We start from the raw sequence: 27,049 nt of genomic DNA on the forward strand, positions 1-27,049 counted from the left end.
ACTTTATTACTATGGATATAATTATTGTGAATGTTTTTTCATGTTGATCAACTTGCTTCTGAAAGTTGGTTTTTTTTTGATTGTTTTAAACTTGCATAATAAACATGCAATGAAACATTTCTTGTTAAAGTGTTTTTTGCAGTCATCTTATTTTCGAACAAAGATTTCATAAAGTTGCAGTGTTGTATCAGAGCATTACCAAAATAAGAGCAAAAGCTAAAGAGGAAGGTAAATGTGAAACAAACTTGATGAGAATAACCTAATCTTGTCCTGAGACACTCCAGTCTTATTAAAAATATGTGCACAATCAAATCCCTTCCTCCAAAACCCACCAAAACCACAAATAAATACTAACTTGGAAGAAAGGGAAGACATAAAGAAAAAAGAAATATGATGTCATCATGTACTCATCTTCTGCATAGCTCAACCCACATATAGTAAGGCACTATTTCCCCACAACTTAAGTGTCCATAACAATCTTTTACAGTGCTCTGTGAACTACATATAGTTCCTTCCAGGATGATGAAAAAAACAGATTTAATGAGTGTTGCTACCATGTCACCCCATGTGTGATCTTATCGACAAGGGCATCATCTGGCAGTTTCAGAAATAAGCTGTCAAGTCTCTTCCTATGCGTGCATGTTATGTATAGGGATATCTTTTGTGTGTGCAAGTGGTTGGTTTGTTTTCCAGAGTTGCTGTTATTTTTCATTGTTCTTAATCCAGTGTTCTCAAAGCAAATACACAAGAAAACAAAGTGCAGTTGGATCATTAAAAACAGAGCTTTGGTGCTCCAAAAAGCACACAGCTTTGGGGATTTAAGAAATCTGTTAGACATTCCCAAAGGAGCTGGGAAATACATGGACAAATTTTCATCTGGAAATCCTCATCTCAGCTTAGTTGAGCTGGTCTTCATATTGTTTACGGAAGCAATCACCAGCAGGAAAAAATTCCCAGCAGCGTTCTTGGTACATTTTCCATACATAGGATTCCTGAAAGAAAAACAATTTAAATAATATAACTTGATTCAATAAACAAGCACCAACCATGACTTTTTCTCTTTTATTTATATACTGCTTCACTTTTTTTGATTCCCTGAATATTAAGTTGTTGTATATCATGCTACAAAATCACATTAACGATTTTGATTAATTAAAGTAGCTTCTTGATATTTATTGCCTAGAAAAAAAGCACTGGAGAAACACATAGAAAAGAGCTAGGTAGATCAGTTCCTATTACACACCCAGGAGCACTGAAAAGCTTGATCAAAGCTGGTCATGAAACAAATACCAGGGTACGCAGAATATTTTCTGTCAGAGAAATTTGACTGAATTTTTGCATTGGTCATTTCAAAACATGAATATTCATTACATAAACTAAAATGGCCTTTAAAGTAATGTCTTAGAAGAGCAGTATTTTTCTGAATTAGTGGTGACTTTTTTTGGTTTGGTTTGGTTTGGTTTGGTTTGTTTTTTCTTTTGATTATGATTTGTTCAGGTAAGGCTCTGTCTCTAGCAGACCAGAGAATGGTAAAGGATATATCAATTTATTTCTATTTTGATCACACCACCTAAATGTGCTTTTTATTATACAAATTCCATAGTTGAAAGGACATGTGTTATACAAGTTACAGCATCATAGAATCATCTAGCTTAGAAAAGACCTGTAACATCATTGAGTCCAACTGTAAACCTAACACTGCCAAGTCCACCACTAAACTTTGTCCCTAGAAATTACATAGCATGAATTACTCTCAATTTTCAAATTATCAGCTAACAGTCTCAAACCTGAACACTTAGTAGAAATCTGGCTTCAGTGAACATAGGACTGTACGCCAAGGTAAAAAAAAAGCAAATAAAAAAGACTTTTTAAAAAATATTTCAGTTAGTATGAAATTCTCAAATGACAAACAGATGTTCAAAAATAGCAAAGCAAATACATAAAATCTGATACTGGACAGGGCTGAGAAGATTTATACAAAGAAGATGACTATAATTTCCCAGTACACACATCAGACTTCAGAAAGAGTAAGCTACATAGATTTATAGCAAATCATCCCTCTGACCCAAATCTGTAGGGCTACGTATATGATGCTCTTAAGGTTTCTTTTTTTTTCTGATCTGCAACATAGGAATATTTGCTTAGTCAGTTGCAAAACTTCCACTAGAAAAAAACAGTAGTCTGTAAATTTGATACTTTTTTTTTTTTTTTTTTTTTTTACTGACTTTAAGCATATTTTAAGGAAGTTGGAGGAATCAGTAGAAATTTGAAAGAACAATAGCAAAGAAGAAACCTCCAGGTTTCTCCCATGGGTTTCATTTTAAATATATACACAAGCTCTTTCATGTGGAGTTATCCATGAACGTAGACAAAGAAGATTATATATCAATAACAATAAAGGACAAAGACTATTAAAAAAGAATCAACAGGAAGAAATTATGAGTGCTGCTTTCATAAGATGCTTAAATGTTCTGGTTTTCATTGCTTTTGTTTATTGTGTCTATATTTTGTGCAAGTAATGACTTAGGAATAAAAGGTCAGATAACAAAATAGGAACAGAAAGTACTACAGAACTGATACTCAAACTAATATGAAGCACCCAAAGTCCTAAGAATTGTTTAGAAGAATGAGAATTAAGTTACATACCATATAGGGAGCTATTAATTAGAATACTCCTAGCTTTGTCAAGTCTGAATGATTTTATTTTGGAATCAGTCTCATTTAAAACCTGTTGACATTCATACAGTTTATCAACCTACCTGTCCTGTATGCTCTGTTTCATCTTTGTTAATAAGATACATGAGAAAAAACCTACAAGCAAAGAAATAGTAATTATGAATACATCAGGCAACCCACAGAGGAATGGATATTTTTCGGATGTATGGTGATAATGCTGTTCATGAACTTACAAGTTCCAGAATTCTATTTATGATAATATTCTCAGACATTAAATATACTTTCCTGACACTCTTGACATTCAATCACTGTTCAATGAATAGTATGCTAAAATGTGAAAAATTCAGTTTGATTTATAGTAAATTGCAACAGAGTTTAAAAGAAGATTTACCTAAACTTTTCAATTTTAAATTATAGTAGACATTTTCTTGCCCAGAAGCACCAACTTGGAAGCAGACAGAGAACAGTCACTGGAGCTTTGATTAAGAGATTTCTCTTATTGAAATTATAGGCTGGGGATATTTTACTAGTGTATGTAACTCAGGATCAACATGGGCAGAAAAGAACTTATAATTTTAAAAACACACTGGTCTTGGGGTTTTGAGCTAACTGACAGACACTAGGTGATGATTTCAAAATTTCACTCATAATAGACATTCTTTCCAAATGTATGTAAAAATATAAACAAAAATATGAACAAAAATGTCAAAAAACATTTCCTTAAGAAGATGCACATAGAAAGTTATTGTATGTTAATTGTGCAGTGCTTTGTAAGCAGGAACAAAATCCCACATGATGGTGTTTTCAATGTATTTTGTTTGTACAACCTGTTTTTCAGGTGGAAGTTCTCTTTAGGGATGTTTGACTTTACGTTAATCATTAATCTGTGCATATATAGTGCTAGTTCACAAACATAAAAGTCACAATCCATCCATTGCTTCATGCTGACAGCACTATTATAAAAGTACACTTTGTGACTGGATTTTCAAATGTATTTGACAGGAGAGAAACAGTATGATACACTGACTGTGGACCTGATAAGTGGCTTTATTTCCAGATTTAAAAAGACCGAGTTCAGTGGTCACTGATGATCGTGTATTTTCCAGAGGTGGACCTGATGCCCTTGGTCTGATCCCTTCCCTCTCTAGCTCCTCACACCAGTTCCCCTACTTCCCCCTTTGTCCCAGGTTTTCTTTGTCAACCTCAACGCTCCACTCACAATATTTTGTTCAATGCAAGCTTTCCCTCTTTTGTCTTACTCCTTTGCTTGTGCATTATTCTCTCCATCAGTCTCTAGGCCAGGTCATACTGTTCCTCTGCACCTTACACAACATATTCACTTTTACAGCTCCACAGTAATACACTAAGTTCCTAGTTTCCATCTAGCTCACACAAACCTGGTATGTCACAACCAAGCTGGAAACGAGGTAATGAAGTTTGTTCAATCCTCATTCCTATTCTCCCAGAATGATATGTTCAGACAGCATGAATGCACATTAAAGCCAAACAGTACTATTACTTATGCAAAAGAGCTAATCAGGTACTTTCAGAGTGCAAGGGTCATGACTTAGTGAGGAGTTCATTTTTACTGTACTCACAAATAATTGGCCAAGTTGTGCTCCTGTAGTGTGTGTGTTTCAAAGCCATGGGGCACTGTGTCAAAGTAGTCATTTCCTATTCCACAGATAAAGCACTTTGTCTAGAAGAAATAATACAGAGCACTTCAACACTATATATAACCCCATCCCCCTTTGAGAAAAGGCCAATAAAAACGTAGCAAGTTTCTTGAAAATAGCAATGCATTACGTGTAATATGTGCTGAACAAAAAAGCTTTTCCTTTAATGATTGGGACTATGTACCTCAGAAAAAACACTTGAATAAAAGTTTAACTGCCATCAGAATAGCTTCTTTGCTGGCTGTAAGTGAACAATTATCAGGAGAAAGAATGGCATATAAGGGTCAAAGCTCATTTTGATTATTTTTTTTCCCTTTAACACCGTAAGTAGCACTCACTGCAACATCCAGCAATGTCCACCTCAATGCCTGCTGTGCTTGTCCAGCTGAAACTGAATGTGCTTAAAGTTCAGATTACAAAACATAGTAGGTCTGCAACACCTTCCCTAGGTGTTATAGGCATATTTAAACAACAGCATAGAGAACTACCAAGTACAGGATACTTTCAGACATAGATTAAAAGAACAGAAGCTACCTGAACAAAGAAACTGAGATCTGAGATGAAGTGTAACATGACAGTGTTGACACTGTAGGCTGAAGATCCAAAAGACTTAAGTAGCCACAAGCATGTAATTCATTATAATATACAGAAATGTACAAAGATTTTTCTTGTTTACAAAAATGAAGATACAGGGATTAGTCTAAACTTTAAAAAGTCATGAGAAAAATGGTGTTAGTCTTTTTGACTGAATTTTTGTTAACTTATAAATGACAGCAAGAAACTGGCCACATTTGATCTGGAGGTATTTAAAAAATCCATACTAAGAATGGGAAAACAAATCCAAAATACACTTAGAGCAGAGTATCAGTTTAGACACCCTTGTTTATGTCCCACGCAAAGACACATACAAGATAGCACCTAGCACCTGTCAAACTATAGCATACCTCTTCACAGGAGGCAGCATAGAGTGGTAAATGCCATTCAAAACCTGGATGCTACCAGAGTTTTCTCTTCATAAAATTGTCTAAAAAGAATGTCACTGGGTACTAACAGAACTGCTTATGTAAGTTCTTGTATTTTATTAGATGCAAAAAAGTCAACTAAAAAAAAATCTCAACTATTATGTCCATCCAATGAACTAAGATGTGAGAGTAGAATCTCATCCAGGATATATGACATTGGACCATGTACAGAACTGTATTATCCTCTTAGTTTAAAATATTATCCACTAACATTTTAATTGAAAACAGATATTCATGAAACCTGAAAATAGGATATAGTTCAGCAATGGAATGTTCTTACCTCCATGTCTTCCTTAACTTGTTCTTGCTGATCTCTTAATTCACCAAAAGCATCAATAATTAAACCTAGGGTTTAAGTTAAAGTTACAGTTAATGCTCAAGAACAGAACTGTGAAAAAGAATATTTGGAAATCCAGGGATAACTCTGACAAAGAACATTAAACAAGAATCTTGTACAGAAATTCTAAAAGCCAATATATACTCCAAAGACCAAAATAATGTGAACTAAAATTAGCGAGTTAAAGAAAATGGCTATCAGTAACATCACTGAATCACAGAATGGTCGAGGTTGGGAGGGACCTCTGGAGATCATCTAATCCAATCTCCCTGCTAAGGCAGGTTCACCTAGAGCAGGTTACACAGGATCACATCCAGGCAGATTTTGAATATCTCCAGAGAAAGAGACTCCACAACCTCTCTGGGCAGCCTGTTCCAGTGCTCTGTTATGCTCGAAGTAAAAAAACTTTTTCCTCACATTCAGATGGAACTTCCTGTGTTTCATTTTGTGCCCACTGCCCTTTATCTATCTGCTATTCAGCCAGTTTTCACTCCACCTCAGTGTCCACTCATCTAATCCACAGTTCCTAACCTTAACTATAAGGATGTTATGGGAGACAGTGAACATCCACTGCTCTCCCCTCATCTACCCAGCCAATCATTCCATCACAGATTGGAGATTGGTCAAGCAAGATTTCCCCTTGGTGAATCCATGCTGACTACTCCTGATAACCTTTTTTTCCTTCACATGCTTAGAGATAACATCCAAGATGAGTTGTTCCATCACCTTTCCAAGGACTGAAGTGAGGTCAACTGGCCTGTAGTTTCCTGGGTCCTCCCTTCTTGCCCTTTCTGAAGGCTTTCCTTCAGTCCTCAGGTACCTCTCCTGACTCTCCAAGATGATGGAGAGTGGCTTAGCAATAACACCTGCCAGCTCCCTCAGGACTTGTGGGTGTATCCCACCAAGGTCCATGGGTCTGTGGGCATCAAGTTTGCCTAAATGATCTCTAGCCTGATGCTCCTTGACCAAGGGAAAGTCTTCTTTCCTCCAGACTTTATCTCCTGCCTCCAGGGTCTGGGATTCCTGATGGCTGGCCTTTGTAAAGACTGAAGCAAAGAAGGCAGTCAGTAACTCCGCCTTCTCTGTATTTGTCACAGCCAGCAGTATCATTTGGAATTATAAAATGGGACTTCTGTTTTATTTACAGTGACAGAGTTCAGGGATTGATTACATGGCAGATGCAGAGAGGCCCAGAGCCCTGTGAATCCTCTCTCATTATTGTTGCATTGCGGTACAAGGTTCCACTGTCAGAGCTTTATGGAAGAAAGAGGTCATTTGGGGGAGATACAGAAAAAAGAAGATAAACCACCACAAGCTCTATGGCTCAGATTCTAAATTATTTATGATTCTCCCTTTTCTTACACCAATACAAAGGACTAGCTCCACAGCCATTACTGATACAGCTGTGCTGTAAAACTGATGAATACCAGATGAGAATTATACCCAAAGGTTGACAGCTAAGGCCTCTACTCTTCAGCCACTCACAAAATAAAGAAATAAACACTATGAGATAGGCCACTTCAAACTATAAGAAAATTTTGCACCCTCCTATAGCACTTTAAAAAACTTCTTGCTTGAGTAAGAGTTATAAAAATTTTACCACAAGCTCTGAGTCTTGCTGATTATTTACAGGAGGCTTTTAGAAAAGGCAATGAGAAGATAGAAACTGTAGTGCCGCCAGTATTCTCACAGCAAAGAGCTTTTTTTAGCTCCCACTGATCCCGTTAAAAGCCTGTTGATTTTACAGAGACTAGAAAGAAGAGAGTATGGATAAAAGCTGGATGGGTGTGATTTACTATATAAATCTGTGCTTCATGATCTTCGCTGGTTGAATCTTAAGTGTGCAATTACCATAGCACTAAATCTTTGTACTGCAAAATAACACTTTCAGTCCATGGATTACAGACATATACCTTGAATAATTGCAAGTAGGATGACAATCACAAAGAAGAAGAAAGTGATGTCAAAGATAATCCGATAGATTTCATATTCATCTCCTGCTGGATCCTCTATTTCATCACCAATGCCTCCACCAGCACGCACTCCAACATACATGTGAAACATGTAGCACTAGAAAACACAAAATTAAAGGGATACAATGTTTGTCTGCTGCTAAAAGTAAAAATAAAAATTCAGAAATTGGCAGAACTGGAATATGGTCTAGGAACTATACTATGTCAAGTACTTAGGTCATCTTTTCCTTCCTTTTGAGGTCATGTGTATTTCTGAGGGAGGTGAAATGCTGCTGTGTTGCATTGTTTCATGCTCTGTCTTTATGCAACAGGTCAGAAAGATCACAGACTAAACTACCTTAAGACCAGCAGGAAACCATGATTCAGATACAATCACTTCAGTAATGTACAAGTAGGAAACGCCATTACCATCCCCCCAAACCAAAAAAAAACACAACCAAAAAACCCCAACCAAATGAAAAAAAAAAAAAAAAAGAAACCAACAAAAAATAGAGATTTGCAGAGAAGACAGGCTAGTTTGCAATGAAAACAATCTGAGACTAATACTGTGAAACAATGATCTGATAGATGGTGTAATAGGTCTCTCAGTATCATAGAATCATAGAATAATTAGGGTTGGAAAGCACCTTAAGATCATCTAGTACCAACCCCCCTGCCATGGGCAGGGACACCCCACACTAAACCATGCCACCCAAGGCCTCATCCAACCTGGCCTTGAACACTGCCAGGGATGGAACATTCACAACTTCCTTGGGCAACCCATTCCAGTGCCTCACCACCCTCACAGTAAAGAATTTCTTCTTTATATCCAATCTAAACTTCCCCTGGTTAAGTTTGAACCTGTTACCCCTTGTACTATCACTACAGTCCCTAATGAAGAGTGCCTCTCCAGCATCCCTATAACACTGCTTCAGATACTGGAAGTCTGCTATGAGGTCTCCACACAGCCTTCTCTTCTCCAGGCTGAACAGCCCCAACTTTCTCAGCCTATCTTCATACGGGAGGTGCTCCAGTCCCCTGATCATCCTCGTGGCCCTCCTCTGAACTTGTTCCAACAGTTCCATGTCCTTTTTATGTTGAGGACACCAGAACTGCACACAATACTCCAAGTGAGGTCTCACGAGAGCAGAGTAGAGGGGCAGGATCACATCCTTCGACCTGCTGGTCACACTCCTTTTGATGCAGCCCAGGATACGGTTGGCTTTCTGGGCTGCGAGAGCACACTGAAGCCGGCTCATGTTCATTTTCTCATCAACCAACACCCTCACGTCCTTCTCCACAGGGCTGCTCTGAATCTCTTCTCTGCCCAACCTGTAGCTGTGCCTGGGATTGCTCTGACCCAGGTGTAGGACCTTGCACTTGGCATGGTTAAACTTCATCAGGTTGGCATCAGCCCACCTCACAAGCTGTCAAGGTCTCTCTGGATGGCATTCCTTCTCTCCAGCGTATCAACCTAATCATACAGCTTGGTGTCATCGGCAAACTTGTTGAGGGCGCACTCAATCCCACTGTCCATGTCACCGACAAAGATGTTGAACAAGACTGGTTCCAACACCAATCCCTGAGGGACACCACTTGTTACTGGTCTCCAGCCAGACATTGAGCCATTGACCACAACTCTTTGCGTGCAGCCATCCAGCCAGTTCTTTATCCACCAAGTGGTCCACCTATCAAATTGATGTCTCTCCAATTTAAAGACAAGGATGTCGCATGGGACAGTGTTGAACGCTTTGCACAAGTCCAGGCAGATGACATCAACGGCTCTACCCCTGTCCATCAGTTCTGTAGCCCCATCATAGAAGGTCACCAAATTGGTCAGGCAGGATTTCCCCTTAGTGAAGCCATGCTTCACTAAGTATACTTATGTGTGATGCCGGCAATGCAAAAATTCCAGTTTATTGTGCTATAATTTAATAGAAAATTATGACACCATTCTCAGAGATCAAGAACAGGTGATTGGTTCCTTTTCTTTAAAGTGGCTTTGCAAACTACAGGCCCAAAGTTCTCACTCCCTATCAGAAAGTAGAAATGACAATAACAGTAACTTTTAAATGGTGTCAGTTTGCTAGAGGATTTTAATATTACACAATATATTGAAATACATCTAACTTTTTTGTATAAGACTATCCTTTTAGAAGGATAGTAACAGCAACACATTTTATAAATTCTTTGTGTTTTAACCTCTACCCACCATCCACAACTGCAAAGCCTGCCACTAGCTCAGCAAGTATAAAACAAATTTCTGTGGCTCTGAGCACAGGATTGATTTCAGTAATAGCATTGTCAGTTTAAGATAACCATGGCAATTCTTGCTAAAGAAAAGAGATGGATTTCCAAGCTTAAGCAAGTATTTCAGTACCTAATAATCAAAGTCCTTGCCTGCAACTGACCATCCTCCTAAATGGCCTGTAGAACCTCAAGATTCAAAAGTACTGTCCTTTAACTGACTTGGCTCAGCTTCACAGATTTTATTTTTTAAGTTTTTTGAGAAAAAATATAGCAAAGAATACCATCACGTTTTCTATTCATTTACAGATGTGTTTGTTTAACATACACAGGGTATATTCTAGTTGTTAGGGATTGTATTTGTATTTGTTCCTTTGCCTTCAGTTATAGTCTTTCCTACCAATGGCTAATGACTGTATGAATAGGAATTACAAGATCAGGACAAAACCGCAACAGTTCAAGAAAAAATCCAGAAAGCAAAATAAGACTTACTGTTAGCATATCATCACATTTCATGTCTGGCATATCACCATCTTCACTTTTGTTGTAGAACTTGCGGAAAAAATTGAATGCCACTACTGTATACAAGTATACTACTACTGCCAGCAATCCCACTGTTAGAACAAGCTGGAAGACATAATTATAGAGTGGATATAACACCACCATGGAATTATGCTATGCAATTTTCTTTGCGAGAAGGAAAGTAACAATAATTTATATGTACTAGCAGAAGGAAAACTACTTTTTTTCTGTCCCGTATCTTTGTAATATGTGGTAATAAATCTGCATACCTTGATGCAAATGTTGTGCATTTCACCTGTTTTATTTTGAAGGAAAACAATGCTTTAGAAGCACAATTACAAAGACAAATCTTGCAAAATCTAATGGATACATACACAGTCAAGAAATGCGTTAGAATTATATAATCCCCACACAATCAGACAAAAACATCTGAAAGTTTACTACCTAATAGTACTACTATTTAATATTACCTATTATATAATTACAATAAAGTATTCCCATTCATTTAATACTAAAACAATTGTGTTTACATCTATGAAATCACATGTAAAACTAACTATTCCTAATATTATAATATCTACCTCAAAGAAGCAGCAAGAAATGCCTCACTGCTCAACTGCAGCATCATTAAAATTTTGCCTTGAGCTTTACGGAAAGCAGCTGGAAGTGAACTGCAATATCCTGCAAATTGGTATTTCTCTTGCATAGCTGAGAGACCTAAAAAGTTCCCAATCATAAATAATGTCTCCTTACTCCATAGGCAATTAGATAATTTGCTAAAACTTCAGGACTATTCTTAATTTCAGATTTCACAGCTTCTGTAGAAAAAGATTTCTTATCATCAAAGAGCTGAGCTTCTCAAACAGTTCTCTAACAGAAACAGTAACTCCCAACTGGACCTTTCTTTAGATGAAAAAAATTTTTACAGCAAATTTATGACACAGTTGCTTGCAACAGTGAGCTACTGTCATACATCCTAGTCCCACTTTCTTATGCTTATAAACACCATTGGCTAGTTGCCCCACTAACCTAAGTTCTAAACTTTACAATGAAAGAACAATTTTGTTGTCAATCTGCATAGCACCTGAGTTAAGTCATGAAGAGATCTGCTGTGTAAGTAAAAAAGCTGGAAAGAGATGACAGCTGATACCTGTTTACCATTGTGGGTCACTGATGACAGGATAGTTCGTAATGTCTTGAATCCCATTGCAATGTCAAGGAGATGAGCAGCAAAGAAAAAATTGTTGTAATGGCCAAGGACTGACATGGTCATGTACCACGCTAGGTAAAGGAAAGACTAACAGAAAAAAACAAGTACATCACAAAATAAAACTCATGGCTATTATCTTTAACTTAATTCAAACACTAAGGAAATTGCTTGACTGCTCTTTTCTTTAAATAGAAAACTGTGGTTTTTTGTTTGGTTTTTTTTTCCTCTCCTCATGGAGTTTGCTTGAGATCTTTAAGAATTTCCCTGTGCAAAAATGTTAAACCAGCAAATAAAGAGTTCACAAGACATGCTCAAAATTGACATATTCTAAATTTTAATTTGTAAAAACTAATTTTGAAATTGCCTAGTCCTTATTTTTTAAATGTTTCTAATGTAAAATATTTTTCTGATTTAAATGATTTCTTTGTTTATGAATTTCTAAGTAATTACATTTAAATATTAAATCACGAAGGTGATTAATGACATGAAAAGACTGTAAGCACAAAAGGAATTTTATAGCTCAAACTACTACAGCTACTACTTAAACATGTAAGTATTATTTAAGAAGTTTACTATTACTACAAAAGTTAATTTCACCATTTGCGCTATCATTTAATTTTTATTGGACTTACATATTTATAACAGAAATTACAGTGTCGTCCCCTTAGAAAAAAAAAAAAAAAAACAAAACAAACAAACAAAAACTTAATAGTGAACAAGCTCTCACTCTACAGATCATGCTGTCAGTAGACCTGGAGACTTACTGTTCTAGTCTTTCTCATCTAAAGTCAGATTACACTTTCATTCTCCTAGTTCTAAAATTGTTTGTTACCCAAACATTTTTTCCACCAGCAATAAAGCTGAGTTAGGCAAGCAATAATCGTAAGACTCACAGGTTTTCCACATACATTAACTATACCAATTTGATTGTGTTCCAGGAATATTCAAATGTTCATAAGGTTTATGAACCATATGAAAAATGGCAGTTAGAATTTAAATAGTTTTCTAATTCTACAGTGCAGTGCTTGCTTATTGCTTCTGAATAAAGCACATCAGAAGGGGACAGGAGTTGTCTGAATAGTCTAAAACCTATGTAACTGGGAAAAGATTTCAGCAATGTCTTCCTAAGCTTCTAAGATTTTCTTCATCTGTGCAGTAAATTAAATACAATCTAGAGTATTTCACACCTCCCTTTGAAACACTTTGGGCTAACAAGTGCATATTGCCTTGTAGAAAGTTAATATATACATACATGTGCAGACATATATATATACACACACATATTCTGATAAACTTACATTATCAGTGAAAACAACTCCTAATTTCCACATCTGATACTTAACATCAATGGAATTTAGCCTGTAAAAATAAATAAATAATCTTAATTTTACAACACAAAAAAACCAGCTGATCTATTTCTCCAAAAGCTGAAATACATCAGAATCTTGTTCTAATTCACATTTTACTCTGGAATGGACCCATCAAAAACAAACAAACAAACAAACAAACAAACAAAACCAAAACACAACCAAACAAAAACAATAAAAAAAAAAAAATGGGGGCATAAAAAAATTTATAGATACTGGTTTGGATTCATCAAAACTAATGCTGATTGATGTCTACAATGTTATCACATGCACACGAGTGAAATTAACTGTTTTTGTAATACATGGAAAAAAAGAGATTTTTTTTTTTCCATGTTACCCATCTAAGCCTGAAGTCAAAAAGGTCAGAGAATTTAGAACCCAAAAATAACACTTTTATACCATTAGTTATGATAGCATATTATGATACCTTTGGGTGATACAATTAGATGACATTAAAGACAGACAAAGGAGGTGAAATGAATCTCGGAGCCTATATCCTTTGTTTTTCCCACTAATATTGGGATAAATGTGAATGAGAGAAATGTACATTAAAAGCTCTTGCAGAAAAGGACCTGGGGTTCTTGGTGGAGTGCAAGTTGAACATAAGCCAGCAACGCACACTCACTGCAAAGTAGGCTAATGGTACTTTGTGCTCCACAAGGAGGATTGCTGCCAGCAGGTCGGGGAAGGTGATCCTTCCCCTCTAACTTGGCACTGGTAAGGCCACACCTGGAATGCTGGGTCCAGGCCTCAGCTCCCAGTTTCTCCTGCAGTTTTTTTTGATTTGTTGTACTAGCCTTCCAGTGCTGTCTTCAGCAAACTTTCACGTTGTACAGACTAATATTGTAAACTGTTCTCTCCAAACTTTTTACTTGTATTTCTTTGATTAATACCTTTAAATATTAATGCTCTTCCCACTCCATCAACATAAATAAATATCTCAACTTTGGGCTACATTTTTTGCACTAGAATTAAAACCATTAATTCACTTGAAGCACTCTTTTTTATCCTCTATAGAGAAGTGATACAACTTAGCAAACACAATGTATACTTGACTTTTTCTTTTTGGAAAAGCTTGGATCATCTGTAGTAAATCAACAACAAAAAAAAAATCTAAAAAATCTGGATCATAATTCAGGAGAAAATATAAATAATAGCACGAAAAATGTCATCTGTTCTACTTTTATCCTTAAAATGTGAGTGAATTTAGTGTTCCTGAAGAGAAGAGCTGCTGACAGTAACTAAACAAGTGGAAATAATGCAGTTAGATGTAATACACCCGCCATATATGAGAGCATATAGCACTTCTATGCCAGATGTTTATATGGAATTATCTGAAGCCTTAGAAGGAACACCAAGAGTTAAACCCTGGCCTATTCAGGTCTGAATGGGTTGCCCAGGGAGGCTGTGAATGCTCCATCCCTGGCAGTGTTCAAGGCCAGGTTGGACAGAGCCTTGGGTGACAGAGTTTAGTGGGAGGTGTCCCTGCCCATGGCAGGGGGGTTGGAACTACATGTTCTTAAGGTCCTTTCCAACTCTAACTTTTCTACGAGTTTATGATTCTATAGCCAAAGCCACTAACAACATAAAGTTAATAGTTTTATTTGAATATTACTCTACCACAGAATACTTTGCCACTCAAATACCAAAATCCTACTTGTATTATATTCTTTGTATTTATTCTTTAATACAATAAAACATTAACCTCATTTTTACAGGTAAAGCTATAAAGCAAAAAAGTCAAGTTGAGCCTCCCGTAAAACAGTGCAAGCACTACATATATATAAATGGAGCTACTAAATTGAAAAAAAGCATTAAATCAAACTTAGATCAAGGTCTCTACTCCAAAGAGTCTACAGCCTATTTTAATTGAGAATTCATTTTTCCTTCTGAGGAGTATTAGTCTACTTGAACAAAAAGGGAAAAGCAGAAGAGATGCAGTAGAAGTTTTCTGATTTATGAAAGATTTGACCCTTGCTTTCAAATTTGCCCAAGGCAGGACTTTCATACATACATTTTACTTCTATGCAGAAAACATTTAGATTATACAATAACTCATTTAGGGTCAATTTTTTTGCCATTTATTTGCAGTGAATTATAGTCATTTGCCTCCATTGAACTTTCACAGGCCTATACATTTAGCTCAGAGAAGGCAAAAGAGTATGTTATATTATTTATGCCCTGTAAAGAAAGAAATAACATGCATAGAGACTAATGGTGAATTCTAGGATCTCTTATCTGGTTAAATAAGATTCAACAGACTTGAACTTTCTTTTTTTTTTAACCATTTTATTTATTTCTGTTTGTTTCTTTTTTCTTCTTTTTTTTTTTAATGTATGCAAAGGCAACATACTACTGGGTTAACAAATCAAGAACATATACAGAATCCTAGAATAGTTTGGGTTGGAAGAAACCTGCCATGAGCAGGGATGTCTCCCACTAGACCAGGTTGCTCAAAGTCACATCCAACCTGGCCTTGAACACTGCCAGGGATGGGGCAGCCACAACTTCTCTGGGCAACTTGCTTCACTGCCTCCTGACCCTCACAGTGAACTTCTCATGAGGTGGCACAAAACTTTTTTAAAGAATGAAACGCTGATCACAGATTTCTAGGAACATTGATGGCATGGTCAGCAATTGGTTTTGCTTCATTATTCCTCTATGATAGACAGCAACACTGTGGAAACAAAAGCCTAAGGCTTCATCTAAGTTTCTTCCATGGTGATTCAGTACATAGTGGGTGTCATTTACCGTTTGATTAGGATTGCAGAGATGATATTTGTATAACAAACAAACTACATACACTAGAGAAATAAAAATTATACGTTTGGGTTTTTTTTTCTTTCAACTTTACAAGGGTGGAAAGATGCATCTATAACAAAACTTGCATTCATATCTTGAAAGAAATTATTGGAATCATGCTAGTCTCAAAGGTGCCCAAACTGTGCTATGCTCCAGATACTATAGAGTACTCAAAGATGAATCTAGCATGCTTCCAATTTCACCAAAACCAGGAATGCTTCTTCAACGTTCAAATTGTTCAACAACAGTCTAGTACAGCTAAGAGCTGCTGATACAATTTTCTATAAAAAAATTTTCCAGCCCCAAACTTGAGTTATTAAAGAAATCAAAATTCATAGAAAACTGTCCTAGAATGAAAACAAACAAAAAAAAAGTAAAAAATGTTAAGAACAGTTTCTCATTCAAATACTGTTCAGTAAAGTATTCGGGTAGTAAAATGAACCTCTTGAAATTTATTTCTGAAATTATTACTGTAGCAATTTCTTACTTTATTCTGACCCAATACCACTCACTTCTAGCGTCTGACATATTCTTGTGACCACATTCCACCTATTGATTTGTCTCATATATGAAATACCACAAACACGACTGCTTATGGACAGGACTGATCATTTTTCCATATCTTAATTTTTAAAGTACAGCTGATACAGATAGCAAAGAAATGATTACATGCATATTTCTGCATTGACCTGTTTATTTCTTCTCACTACCTTGATCAAGTAGCAAAAAGACTTAAAAGAGTATGAGATCATACAGAAATTAAGCTCTAGAGCTATGAATCAAAAAGGAACAGTATGGTTTCAAGTTTCTCTTGAAACATCATTATGTAGTATTATTTTAGATTAATTTCCTAGACTGAATGAAATTTGACTTCTGCACTACTGAACAGGTTGTCGTACACTGTAGTACCGTAGTTGTAGTAGCAGCTGAGTTTAGCAACAGTGAAGGATGGCATGTTGTGAGAATGCACAGTGGGAATAAACGACAGGAAAATTGTGAGACATTGCCTGTGTTATATTTGGCTGCCACCTGCACTAGTATTTCATCACCTTTAACAACACCTAGACATTTTACAGCTTCTTTCTTAAGGCCTACTGCATTCAGCTGTTCCAAGTATAACTTCATAAGTTTTTAAAAGTTATTCTTCCCTTCAAAAAAAAAAAAATAAAAAATCCTCAGTCAATCAAATGATGCTAAAGTTAACTGGAATCAGAAAACTCTGAACTATTCAGCTTGAATCATTTTAATGTTTGTACATCAGAGCTGCTCAGAGCAGCTGCATGGCATTGCCAGCTGAGGAACAACTATCATATAACAACTGAAAAATAGCCTTGCAGCAGTATTTAACTTTTTCCAAAATGACAGACAAACTAAAACTGGGAAGATTCAGTTTTAATCAGTTAGCTTGTTGCATGAACTTTCTTAACAGATATTGAAATTTTTTTTGTTAAAGGTCCTTTCACATTGTTTCAGGAGGCTAATCTAACAGAGATACAGTTCAGAAAGATGACTCATCTTTCTGAAACTATAAGAAAAATCATTAATGAAAATATGATCATTCTTACCAATTAATGAGTTTAAGTGTAGATGTTTAGGAAGATTTTTTGTTAATATTACTATTTATACAATAGAAAGAATCCTTCAGATTAGAAACATTCACTACTTATTACTGAGGCAACTGGGTAGGAAATATTATAATTTTTATTGCACTATGTAGAAATAGTGCTCCTTTTATGCTAGGCACTGAAGATGAACATTGTGATACGTCATAGAAAATGGTGCCAGTTGACCATTATAAAAAGAAAGCTCTGAACCAAACCAAACCAGTGAGTGACTAGGTGTCTTCCAGTTAGCTGTCGATCTTGGAGATACAGCACATACATAGAATAGATTATTACCTTGAGGTATCCTACACAAACCCTCTGCAAGGATCTACTAGGCTTACAATTCTGTATATTTCTGTCCTATTTGTTTATTTTCTCACAGCATATTCATCAGTTGTAAATATGGAATGATTTCTCCAGGGAGAACATGAAATATGGAAGAGGTCAGGGCTTGTTCTTTTATTTTTTTTTTTTTTGGGGGGGGGTGTATTTGTTTTTGGTTTTTTTGTGGGTTTTTTTACATCAGAAATCTAACAAAAAAATGGCTTTTTTGACGCCTGATTTTGAAATTATGTATTTCAGCAACCTTCCCTCTGATCTGTTGTTTCAGGAGTATTCAGAGAAACACTATTTCAAATTTCTTCCCAAACACAGGGGTTTTTTTTACCAATAATAAAAGTAATAAAAATACAAAATACTTTCTAACCTCAAGTACTTCTGCCACAATGTTAAATTTTATGTAGCACTGCCACACTGCCACAGAGTCCTTCGGGCTTATAACTGTACCTGATTATTTAAATGGACTCCAGGTTTACTTATCCATCTTTACAAAAGATGGATATTAAAGATCCATCTTTTAAAAAATCAGCCCTTGCTTCAATGCAATTCTTGTCGTAGTGGTCCCACTGTCTACCTCATACAATGCTTTCAAAGCCATTAATAAAATGCTATTTTTAAAGCAAGCTATAAGCAGACACCTCATAGGATTAAAAGTCCTTCTGTTAAAGTATATTCTATTTGAATATCTTATTTTACAATGCAGAACTGGGAAAAAAAAATTTGCATTGCTATACAAAAACTGTGAATGTCCCTTCCCTAAGAAGGAAAAGGAACACAATCACTCCAAATGTCTATGGGCTATGTTTTAGGTCTGCCTCTCAGATGACAGGCAAATATAGAGCTTTAGGGAAAAAAAAAAAAAAATGGTAAAAAGATAGGAAGACCTAATCATCCATCTTCCTAGATTTTATTGGTCACTATCACTTAAATTTATTCCATCATTTCTTTATAATCAGAACACAGTGCAAATTTTGCCAATTCTTTCCAGCTGAGTAGAACTGAGGAAACTATGAAAAGGCATTTCCAGACCAATTGTAATGACACTATCAAAACAGTGGGAATGTGATGCATCCAAGTAGCTGTGCACTAAACTACATCTTCATACATAAACTACAGTGGAGTCCTTCCTGCATATAGTTAGTTGCCTATAATGAAAGAAATTCATTATACCATTCAACATATGAATTGTTTTATCTTCATAGCTATACATAAAACAGCAACAAGAAAATTCAAAAATGAATGAAAAACCTTGAATGCTTGATTTTAACATACAAAAAAAACCCAAACCAAAAAAAATAAACCTCAACCTGAACAAAAAAACCAACAAAACAAACAAAAATCAGACAAACAAACCAGAAGCAAATGCTTACACAGCAGATAAGGAGCTGTCCTTCTTTGGTTTCTTCTTTTCTCGAGCATCACTAAAATCAAGAGCAGCTTTGTCCATTCCTAGTAACTCACTGATCCTGTCACGGCCATAGAACTCACCGTATTTATCCATGACCTAAAGTCAGGAGGAATAGTCAAGAGAATCAGTTGAGTATACCAGCTGGTTTTTAGCTTGGTTTCTGAATTCAAGAGGCTTAACATACACAAACATTTTCATCTGTTTGTTTCCATCTGTCTCTCATATCAGTCAATAATTTATTCTTTTTTTCTGCTCATTTGCAATCAATCCAATTGAGGCAAAAGATGGGGAGTCAAAGAGAAGCTTTTCCTACTTATGTAGTGAAAACAGGAAGAGGAAAGCAACCAACCAGAAGGAGAATAACTTAATATTATCACCAACAGAAAAAAACCTACACTGTGAGGTCACAAAGGAAAGGTATGTTTTGAATATCCTAGCTACATGAAAAGCTCTGTTTAAAAAAATAATTCTTAGACAGTATTTGACCCCTACTTGTTATTTCTTTTAAGAAAAAAAAAAAACAACAAACCAAACAAAAAACTAAAATAACAAAAATTACTAAACGTATTTAATTGGCTTAAAAAGGTTTCTAAAATAACCTCAGTGTCTTGATTAGGAATTTTAGAGATTTTTTTTTTTTTTTTCCTTTTAAGGGGAAGTACCTCACATTGAAATAGTTGTAAAAAATGTCATCGCTTATTAATTAGCTCCACTGAATTATTTTATGATCTTGTTTTTGTTAGTTCATTATGCTTCATATATATTTTTTAAAATAAGCCTTACCTTTCTTTTCACAAATTTGTCCCAGTAGTTGTTTGGAAAAGACCTGAAAATTACAGATAAACAAGATTACATTTTAGACAGTCATGAGAAGGCGTAGTCGTTACTATGACTTCATAAAAATTACAAACTGATTTAATTTCTAAGAGGCTCTTTGTTGTTGCTATTGTCAGCTAGTCATTTGTAAAGTCACTGGAATGAGCTGCCAACTGGCACTCAGCCTAACCATGTTAACAGAGCAGCAAAGAGATGCCTGCAGACAGGGTTCTAAAGCAGCTGGATCTCACAGTCCCATCAGGTGGAGTCGGGACTTTAAGTATGTTACCTGAGAGCCTTCAACACACACTAAAAGGATGCAAAGCACAGCTCATTTTTGACACTCACAGCAATACAAAATCATCACTGTGTTTGCAAATAAACAACAACAACAAAAAAGCCTTTTTGTTCTTCATGGAACAGAGATGATTTTAAAGGAAAAACCCAGGAATGAATAAGATTAAAAACTAATAGTAAACATTAGCATAGCAGATGCCTGAAATACTTTGCATAGCCTTGCTAGTACATCCCTAACTGGTGTTTATTTCAGACAATATGGATGATCAACTAATATAATTGCGGAGATTGAAGAACAATTCCTTGAAAAGCAATAAAGAGATGGGGTAGATAAAAACTCACTGTGTGTTGATTACAAGTCTATCCCACTGTCCCTTAATATCGTCTTCTGATGGCTGTTCAGTTATATACAACCCATCGAATTCCAATTTCCTTGCTACTTCCTTTTCTCTCTTAAAAATAACCAGTGGAACCTGCAGTTGAATACGATATCAGGAATTATTTAAAATGCACTGATAAGTCTGCAAATTTTTGAGAAAAGCTGGTTGTTACGAAAAATTAAGTATGAGAACTGAACAAAGCAAAAGTAGTATTATAAAAATTAAGACTTGACAATTGAATAGAACACCTCAAAGGTATAGGTGCACAACGACCAGGTCATTCAGAATCATATAACTACAGTGTACCACACAGTTGTGAAAAGATGACCAAAAACCCTGAAAAGGGATCCTTCAAATAAAATTTGAAGATCCTTCAGTTCTATGCAGTTATTAGAGCAAGACAAATGAAAGAGAGCTAAAATAAAAATAAAAATACTTTTAAAATGCTTAGAATTTGGGATCACACTTTTGAGTTGCATTTTGATACCCAGAGCTGTCAGAGGCTGTCTTTCATTTGTTAAAGAATTCTTGAGGTTTCACAGTGGGAAGCAAAGCAGTGGTTTCACAGCACAGAGCAAAGATAGATCAGACGCAGTAAAAAGGAAAAAAACTTAAATCACATTCACATTCCATATACTTGTTTTTTGCTCTGTAGTTCTTTGCCAGCAGTTGAGATGCCTGAGCAGTAAAGATCAGGCTTTATCCACAAATCTCTTTTATCAGCTGGCTGACATTCAAAGCACACTCCAAGAAGGCAGAGCTAAATGGAGTGGATTTTGCTTAGAAATCTCTTACCACAAAAAATAAACCAATCCTTTACCTGGAATTATTTCACAGGTCCCCAAAATTCACCCACCTTGCTTTACTGTCCTTGACTGTACTACTAGTCAAGACTGAGCATAAGTATACTGAAATAGTAATAATAAAAATTAGACTGCTCAAGAAACATGGTGATTGCATTAGATATGATAACAACAGTTTGAATCTTATTTTCACACAGAGAAAAACGTAGTGAATTCCATGCAAAGCAATCTCCAGAAGCAAACATATCATACACAGACATGCAGTTATGAAAATTTTCAATTTTGAAAGCAGTACATCTCCAAAGAGAAGAAACTGAAACCATAGTTGGTCATTTATTCAGGGTTTCAGAATCTGAAAGAAGGTAATTCATTATGGCAGATAACAATAAATAAAGTCCCTTCTGGCTAGAAAAGAAATGTAGTTCAAAAACACAACATGGGAAAGTAGCATAAAAAGTCATAGGCATAAAAAGTCATAGTCAGAAAAAAAGGTACAAGGTGAGAGAAAGGGCATCTCAAAAGCCAGAAGTCTAAGCTTCATGCTGTGTGCCAACCACTGAAACAGGAAAATGTGTTTTAGTATTTATCGATGTGCAGAGACACTTAAGGTAGAGATTAAAATTGACCACTTAATGCAGTAGTATAGGACCATTTGCCTCAACTACAAAAGCAGATCATGTCTTTTTAGCATAGAAAGAGTAATATCCATTAAACAAAGAAAAAAAAATTGAGGACCACATAAAAGCTTAATAAAGAAATCATAAGGACAGGTTAGCAGCCATATGGCATCACAGGTCCCTTTAATTTAACACGATCTTGCATTTTGACTTACAGTTTTTGTCTCAGGGAGAGTGTAAAAATGAGGGTAGTATATCCCAGATATACTCCTCCCATCTCCAGAGATTTATACCATTTGGTCTTCCTAAATCAGAACCAGCATTTTACCAGTAAATGTGGCATCTTTATTTGTTACATCCCTAAAGAAATCTTCAGCAAGACATTCCTTTGAAAGTTGCTTAAGTTCCTGGCAAAACACTATGACTAGAGTGTGTACGAAAAGAAGGCTCAACATGCAGCAGTGGCAGTCCAAAACACTGCACGCTTTTAAAATGACTCAGTTGACAGACTAGTAATGCAGACACTGTCATCTAGCTTCCTCTGGTCATGGGTACTCACAGCTTGCCTATGACAGTCACAAACTGCTTCTGCTCTAATTGGCTAACGTGCCAACAGTGCAAATGCTGATCCTATGGTCCTGTGTCAGCACAGCAAATCAGTTTCTGGTCTGTAACTTCCTAAATTCCCACATCACAAAACACACAATTTCTGTATAGGTTACAGCAACAGAACAATGTTTGTTTACATAGTCCCTCAAACTGCTTAAACAAAGTTGCTATGATTTTTTTCATATTTATAGCACTCAGTGGATAAAAAAGTTCAGAGATAGAAGAAAAAGCAGTGTTCATTTTTTTCTTACTTTCAAACAGTAATACCCTATGATGCAGAAGAATGAGATGACTGTGTGTAGGATGGCCAAAATCCTCAGTGTGGGCTCCATGTAGCCACTGCTTTCTTCCAGGACATAATGCACTGCAATGACCCTCTCGTCATCGCTTTCCAGGCTGTTCAGCTTGAAACTTTCACCAGTAGATACCACAGGAACTTCCTTTTCTTCTGTTTCAGCAGAGGTGGAGACCTGTTTAAATCACTGAATCTTAATATTGTAGTTGTATTCCTCTGACAAGAGCTTTACACTACTACAAGCTAAGTAGTGTAACTGAAAACAATGCTAACAAAGACAATATAATTGAAAGAAAAATTTTTTTTTTTTGCATAAAAATGTCCACATAGGATACCTCACAGAGACCCTTTAATTTTGTTACAGTTATCTGTGTTAGCATGCATTTTCTTTTTGTATTTTTTTTTTCCACTCTCTGCCCATGGTAGCAAATTTAAACCTTGCTGAATTTTATCACCTCAAATTCAAAAAATGACATAACCCTCTAGGAATGAATCCAGTCAACTCCTGATAATCCCACATGTAGCTCTTATCAGTAGGGCTCTGACAAAAAACCAGTTTCAGTCTGAAGACTCTAGAGTTGCATTAACAATACTAAAAGTCTTGACAAATAAGATCAATGACATTCTAGGCAGCTTAAGATGATGTGCCTTCTATTTGCTGTACACACCCTCTCAGGGGAGCATAATGGCACAAGAAAATATCTCAGTGGACATGTTTAAGTTGACAGTGAAGGCTGGGCTTGGCTGAGTCACTGTACCGTGAAATGGAGCATCTGAGGCATGGGCATGGCTTTCAGTATGCTGCCTCTGCTGCAGGACAGACCTTTAGAAATAGCTATTTGTGTACTGGAAGCCTATTATTACCTCAATAAACACTTTAGCTCCCACTGTGTTAGATTTCTGAAGTGGCGGTATGAAGCAGGTACTTAATCTGTTAGACTAGGCAGTTTTACCATAGTGTACCGCCTACAAAACCTGACTGTTTTTCAGCGTACAACTTGAAAAGTAATGTTTTGACAAGTTTACCTTATAGAAAAGCAGGATGAAGTTGATGGCAAAAGCAACAAACAATGCCAACATCCTCATATTGTAAAAGTTTCGTGCAAAATAATTCTGAAAATAGAAACAGAACATAAATATACTTTGCTTCATTTCATAGAATCATAGAATGGTTTGGGTTGGAAGGAACCTTAAAGATCATCTAGTTCCAACCGATCATCTAGTTCCAACCCCCTGCCACAGGCAGGGACACCTTCCACTAGACCAGGTTGCTCAAAGCCCTGTAATAATTATTCCACAATACTTATAAGGTTGTTGCATGGTTTTTTTGTTTCCCCTATAGAGCTTTTTAATAGAATTATAAATAGGATAGTTGCCTTTTATGGAGAGACAAATTCTACAGGCTCATAAACTGCTGTGAAAATTTGGGCATTTTATTCACATAAAAATGCATGGCTGTTTTCCAGTAATGGAAAGGCATCTCTGAAGGTCTACACTTTGGACCATAATTGTCTTCTCAAGAATTCATATCATGTCTACTAAGTTATTTGTGTATTTCTTTTCTCTAACGTTTGAGTTAAACCTTTGGCTTTATGTCCTTTCTATAGATGATGGTGATAGAAAAATTAGGTTTATCAACTGTAAATTTGTCTTCACATTGGTAGAATAACATGGTGGTACACATCCCTGCCAACAGCTAAACACATAGTCTAGACAACAACTTACAAGAAGCTTCTGCTGGTATGCAATGATTTTCTTCCAGAAAGCCGATTCCTGAACTTCTGGTTCTCCATATCTGTGAGTATGAAGTTGTCTTAATTTCTGTTTTCCTTTGTCTTCCTTGGTTTTCTCTTCTTTTTCTCCATCTTCTCCTCTTAGGATACAAATGAAGCCAAAATAACATGTCAAGTTAATAAAATTGCTAAACAAAATATTTAAACCACACCCCAAAACAGTCCACTGCACCTTTTCGTGAGGCATGACTCATGCAGTTCACACACCTGAATAAAAAGGGGACATATGCCTCTTCGGTCCAAAGAGCTGGCAAGGGTGAGTCTGTTTAAAGTCTACAGGTAATTAAACTTACTGGTTTGGCACCCTGAAGTGAGAATGCTAACTAGCAGGTAATCAACAATCTACCAACCTTCTTACCTGAGGTCTGCTTCATAATTGTGCAGCTAATACTTGCTCTGACAAATGTCTGTAAGCTGACAGCTGTATGTTTGTATGAGTGCCTGTATTTGGCACTCCCTCCCCTCCAACCTTATGCACTTGGAACTACCTGGTTCCCACAAAGGCTACAGAAAACTTTGGTTCTTGCATTTACAAGTCAAACCTCAATTTTTAAATTTCTGCCCAATGGCAGAATTCATAAGTACTCACTTCAGGAGGAAACGGACTAAGAAAGCTTGACAGCATTTGATGTGTGATTATCAGTGTGCTGCCCAATTATAGAAAGTCATAGTTAGGGGGCTGCACTATCCAAACACATGATCTAAGGAATGGTGAATCATCTTAGAAGTTAATTTGACATGATAGCATGATAGATGAAGATAGATCACAGAAGTCCATTTGAAGCTAAACCAGAGTCAGAGCCAACTTAGAAGTTACATTATTAATTTCTCTATACCTATCTACAAACAGAATAGCCAATGTCCTAAGCTGCTTCTCTTACTAAAATACACTCTTACTAAAATTCACTTTTCAAGTGAAAGTTTGTCTTATGTCAGGAGTGGCTTCAGGGCAGGTAATAGTGCCAGGCACTGCAGTCATCTCAGAGAACAGAGATATGACTGCAACTCACACAATCAAGCTGCGCAATACACAGTGAAATGATATTCAAAAGTCAGCAAGAATTCACAAAATTACACTGAGTTAGAAATTTGCTGTACTGATTAGGAAGAAGGGGTTTTGTTATGGGCAAGTGTCATCCCACAAGAGTAATAAGGATAAAGCTTGAGACAAAGGCACCCACTTAGAATTTTGACAGTGATGTATCAGCTGCAGGCAGTGTACACATACCAGAATCGCACATGTATCAGAAACCATAAAATACAGGGAAGGAGTGCCATATGTTTTACTGGTTAAAACCAAGCACTATGTTTTACTTTCCACTCTTTTTATTGTGAGCTAATCTCATTAACATTAACTTTTAATGTATCCTAAAAAGTTTAAAACTATTTACTAAATGCTAACACTAGTTCTTCATATAGATGTGAGAGTTCTCAGTAATTCACTAAAATTACATTGGGATATTAAGATTTTGCAAAATCCAAATAACTCAAAATAGGTCATAGTGAATGGGAGGGGCAAAGAAGATTCACTCTCTACCACTCATGGATAACAAGTTTCAGGCACTCAGGTGCTCTTACAATTTTTCCAAGAGATTTTCTTCCATCTTTCAGACTTGCCAAAAAAAAAAAAAAACCAATCAAAAATTGAAACTAAAATAAACTAAGCTGATATTAGAAAATAAATTGCTGGAAGAGGGAAATTTATAAAATCTCAGAGTGATGCTATTTACGTGCCATTTCCTTGCAAATGTGCATGCATGTGGATGAGGGCTCAAAATCCTAACTATGGAATGTGAATGGACACAAAATTGAAGGCAAAGAAGTAAATCAAGGTGGTTTTTTCAGTGAAAGAAACATTTCATAGGATCAGAGGTTAAAGTAATACATACTCTGCTTTTTCAGGTTCAGATTTTGTTTCCTCCTTTTCTTCCTTTTCATCTTCTTTCACCTGCTCCTACAGAAAGTCAGATTAAATAAAAGTGTCTAAACTATTATTCAGTACACTGTTAGTTAAAAGGATACCCAGACTGCAAAATGTTAGGTTTTTTGTTAAAAAAACCCCAAACAAACAGCATCAAAACAACAACTGAAACCCTGAAAGAAGCTGATCCTCTGATTTACATTAATGAAGAGACATTTTAATACAAAATCAGAAGGCGGCTGTGGGAATTCAAGTTTATGACATCAGAGAGGGTAAACACCAGTAATTATGGTTGATTGCTTAAAAAACATGTCACAAAACTGAGAAAAACACAAATGTAAATTTTGTTTCAAAAC

General features: G+C 36.1%; 1 protein-coding gene across 1 annotated transcript in view; it reads right to left on the minus strand.

Moving 5' to 3' along the window:
• Positions 1–896: 896 nt before the first annotated feature.
• Positions 897–27,049, minus strand: part of RYR2 (ryanodine receptor 2) — a gene marked incomplete at both ends in the record, with an annotated part of 387,777 nt that continues 361,624 nt past the window's right edge. Inside the window, 15 exons of the mRNA XM_080615870.1 lie at positions 897–992; positions 2,760–2,811; positions 4,275–4,375; positions 5,655–5,719; positions 7,625–7,781; positions 10,403–10,537; positions 11,583–11,729; positions 12,941–13,001; positions 19,125–19,258; positions 19,946–19,988; positions 20,618–20,748; positions 22,936–23,154; positions 24,006–24,092; positions 24,705–24,852; positions 26,662–26,726. Of these exons, the coding sequence (XP_080471996.1) occupies positions 897–992; positions 2,760–2,811; positions 4,275–4,375; positions 5,655–5,719; positions 7,625–7,781; positions 10,403–10,537; positions 11,583–11,729; positions 12,941–13,001; positions 19,125–19,258; positions 19,946–19,988; positions 20,618–20,748; positions 22,936–23,154; positions 24,006–24,092; positions 24,705–24,852; positions 26,662–26,726 (1,641 nt within the window). The remainder of the gene's footprint in view (positions 993–2,759; positions 2,812–4,274; positions 4,376–5,654; positions 5,720–7,624; positions 7,782–10,402; positions 10,538–11,582; positions 11,730–12,940; positions 13,002–19,124; positions 19,259–19,945; positions 19,989–20,617; positions 20,749–22,935; positions 23,155–24,005; positions 24,093–24,704; positions 24,853–26,661; positions 26,727–27,049) is intronic.

Source organism: Psittacula echo (assembly GCF_963264785.1).
Source record: "Psittacula echo genome assembly, chromosome: 4".
Lineage (NCBI taxonomy): Eukaryota > Metazoa > Chordata > Aves > Psittaciformes > Psittacidae > Psittacula > Psittacula echo.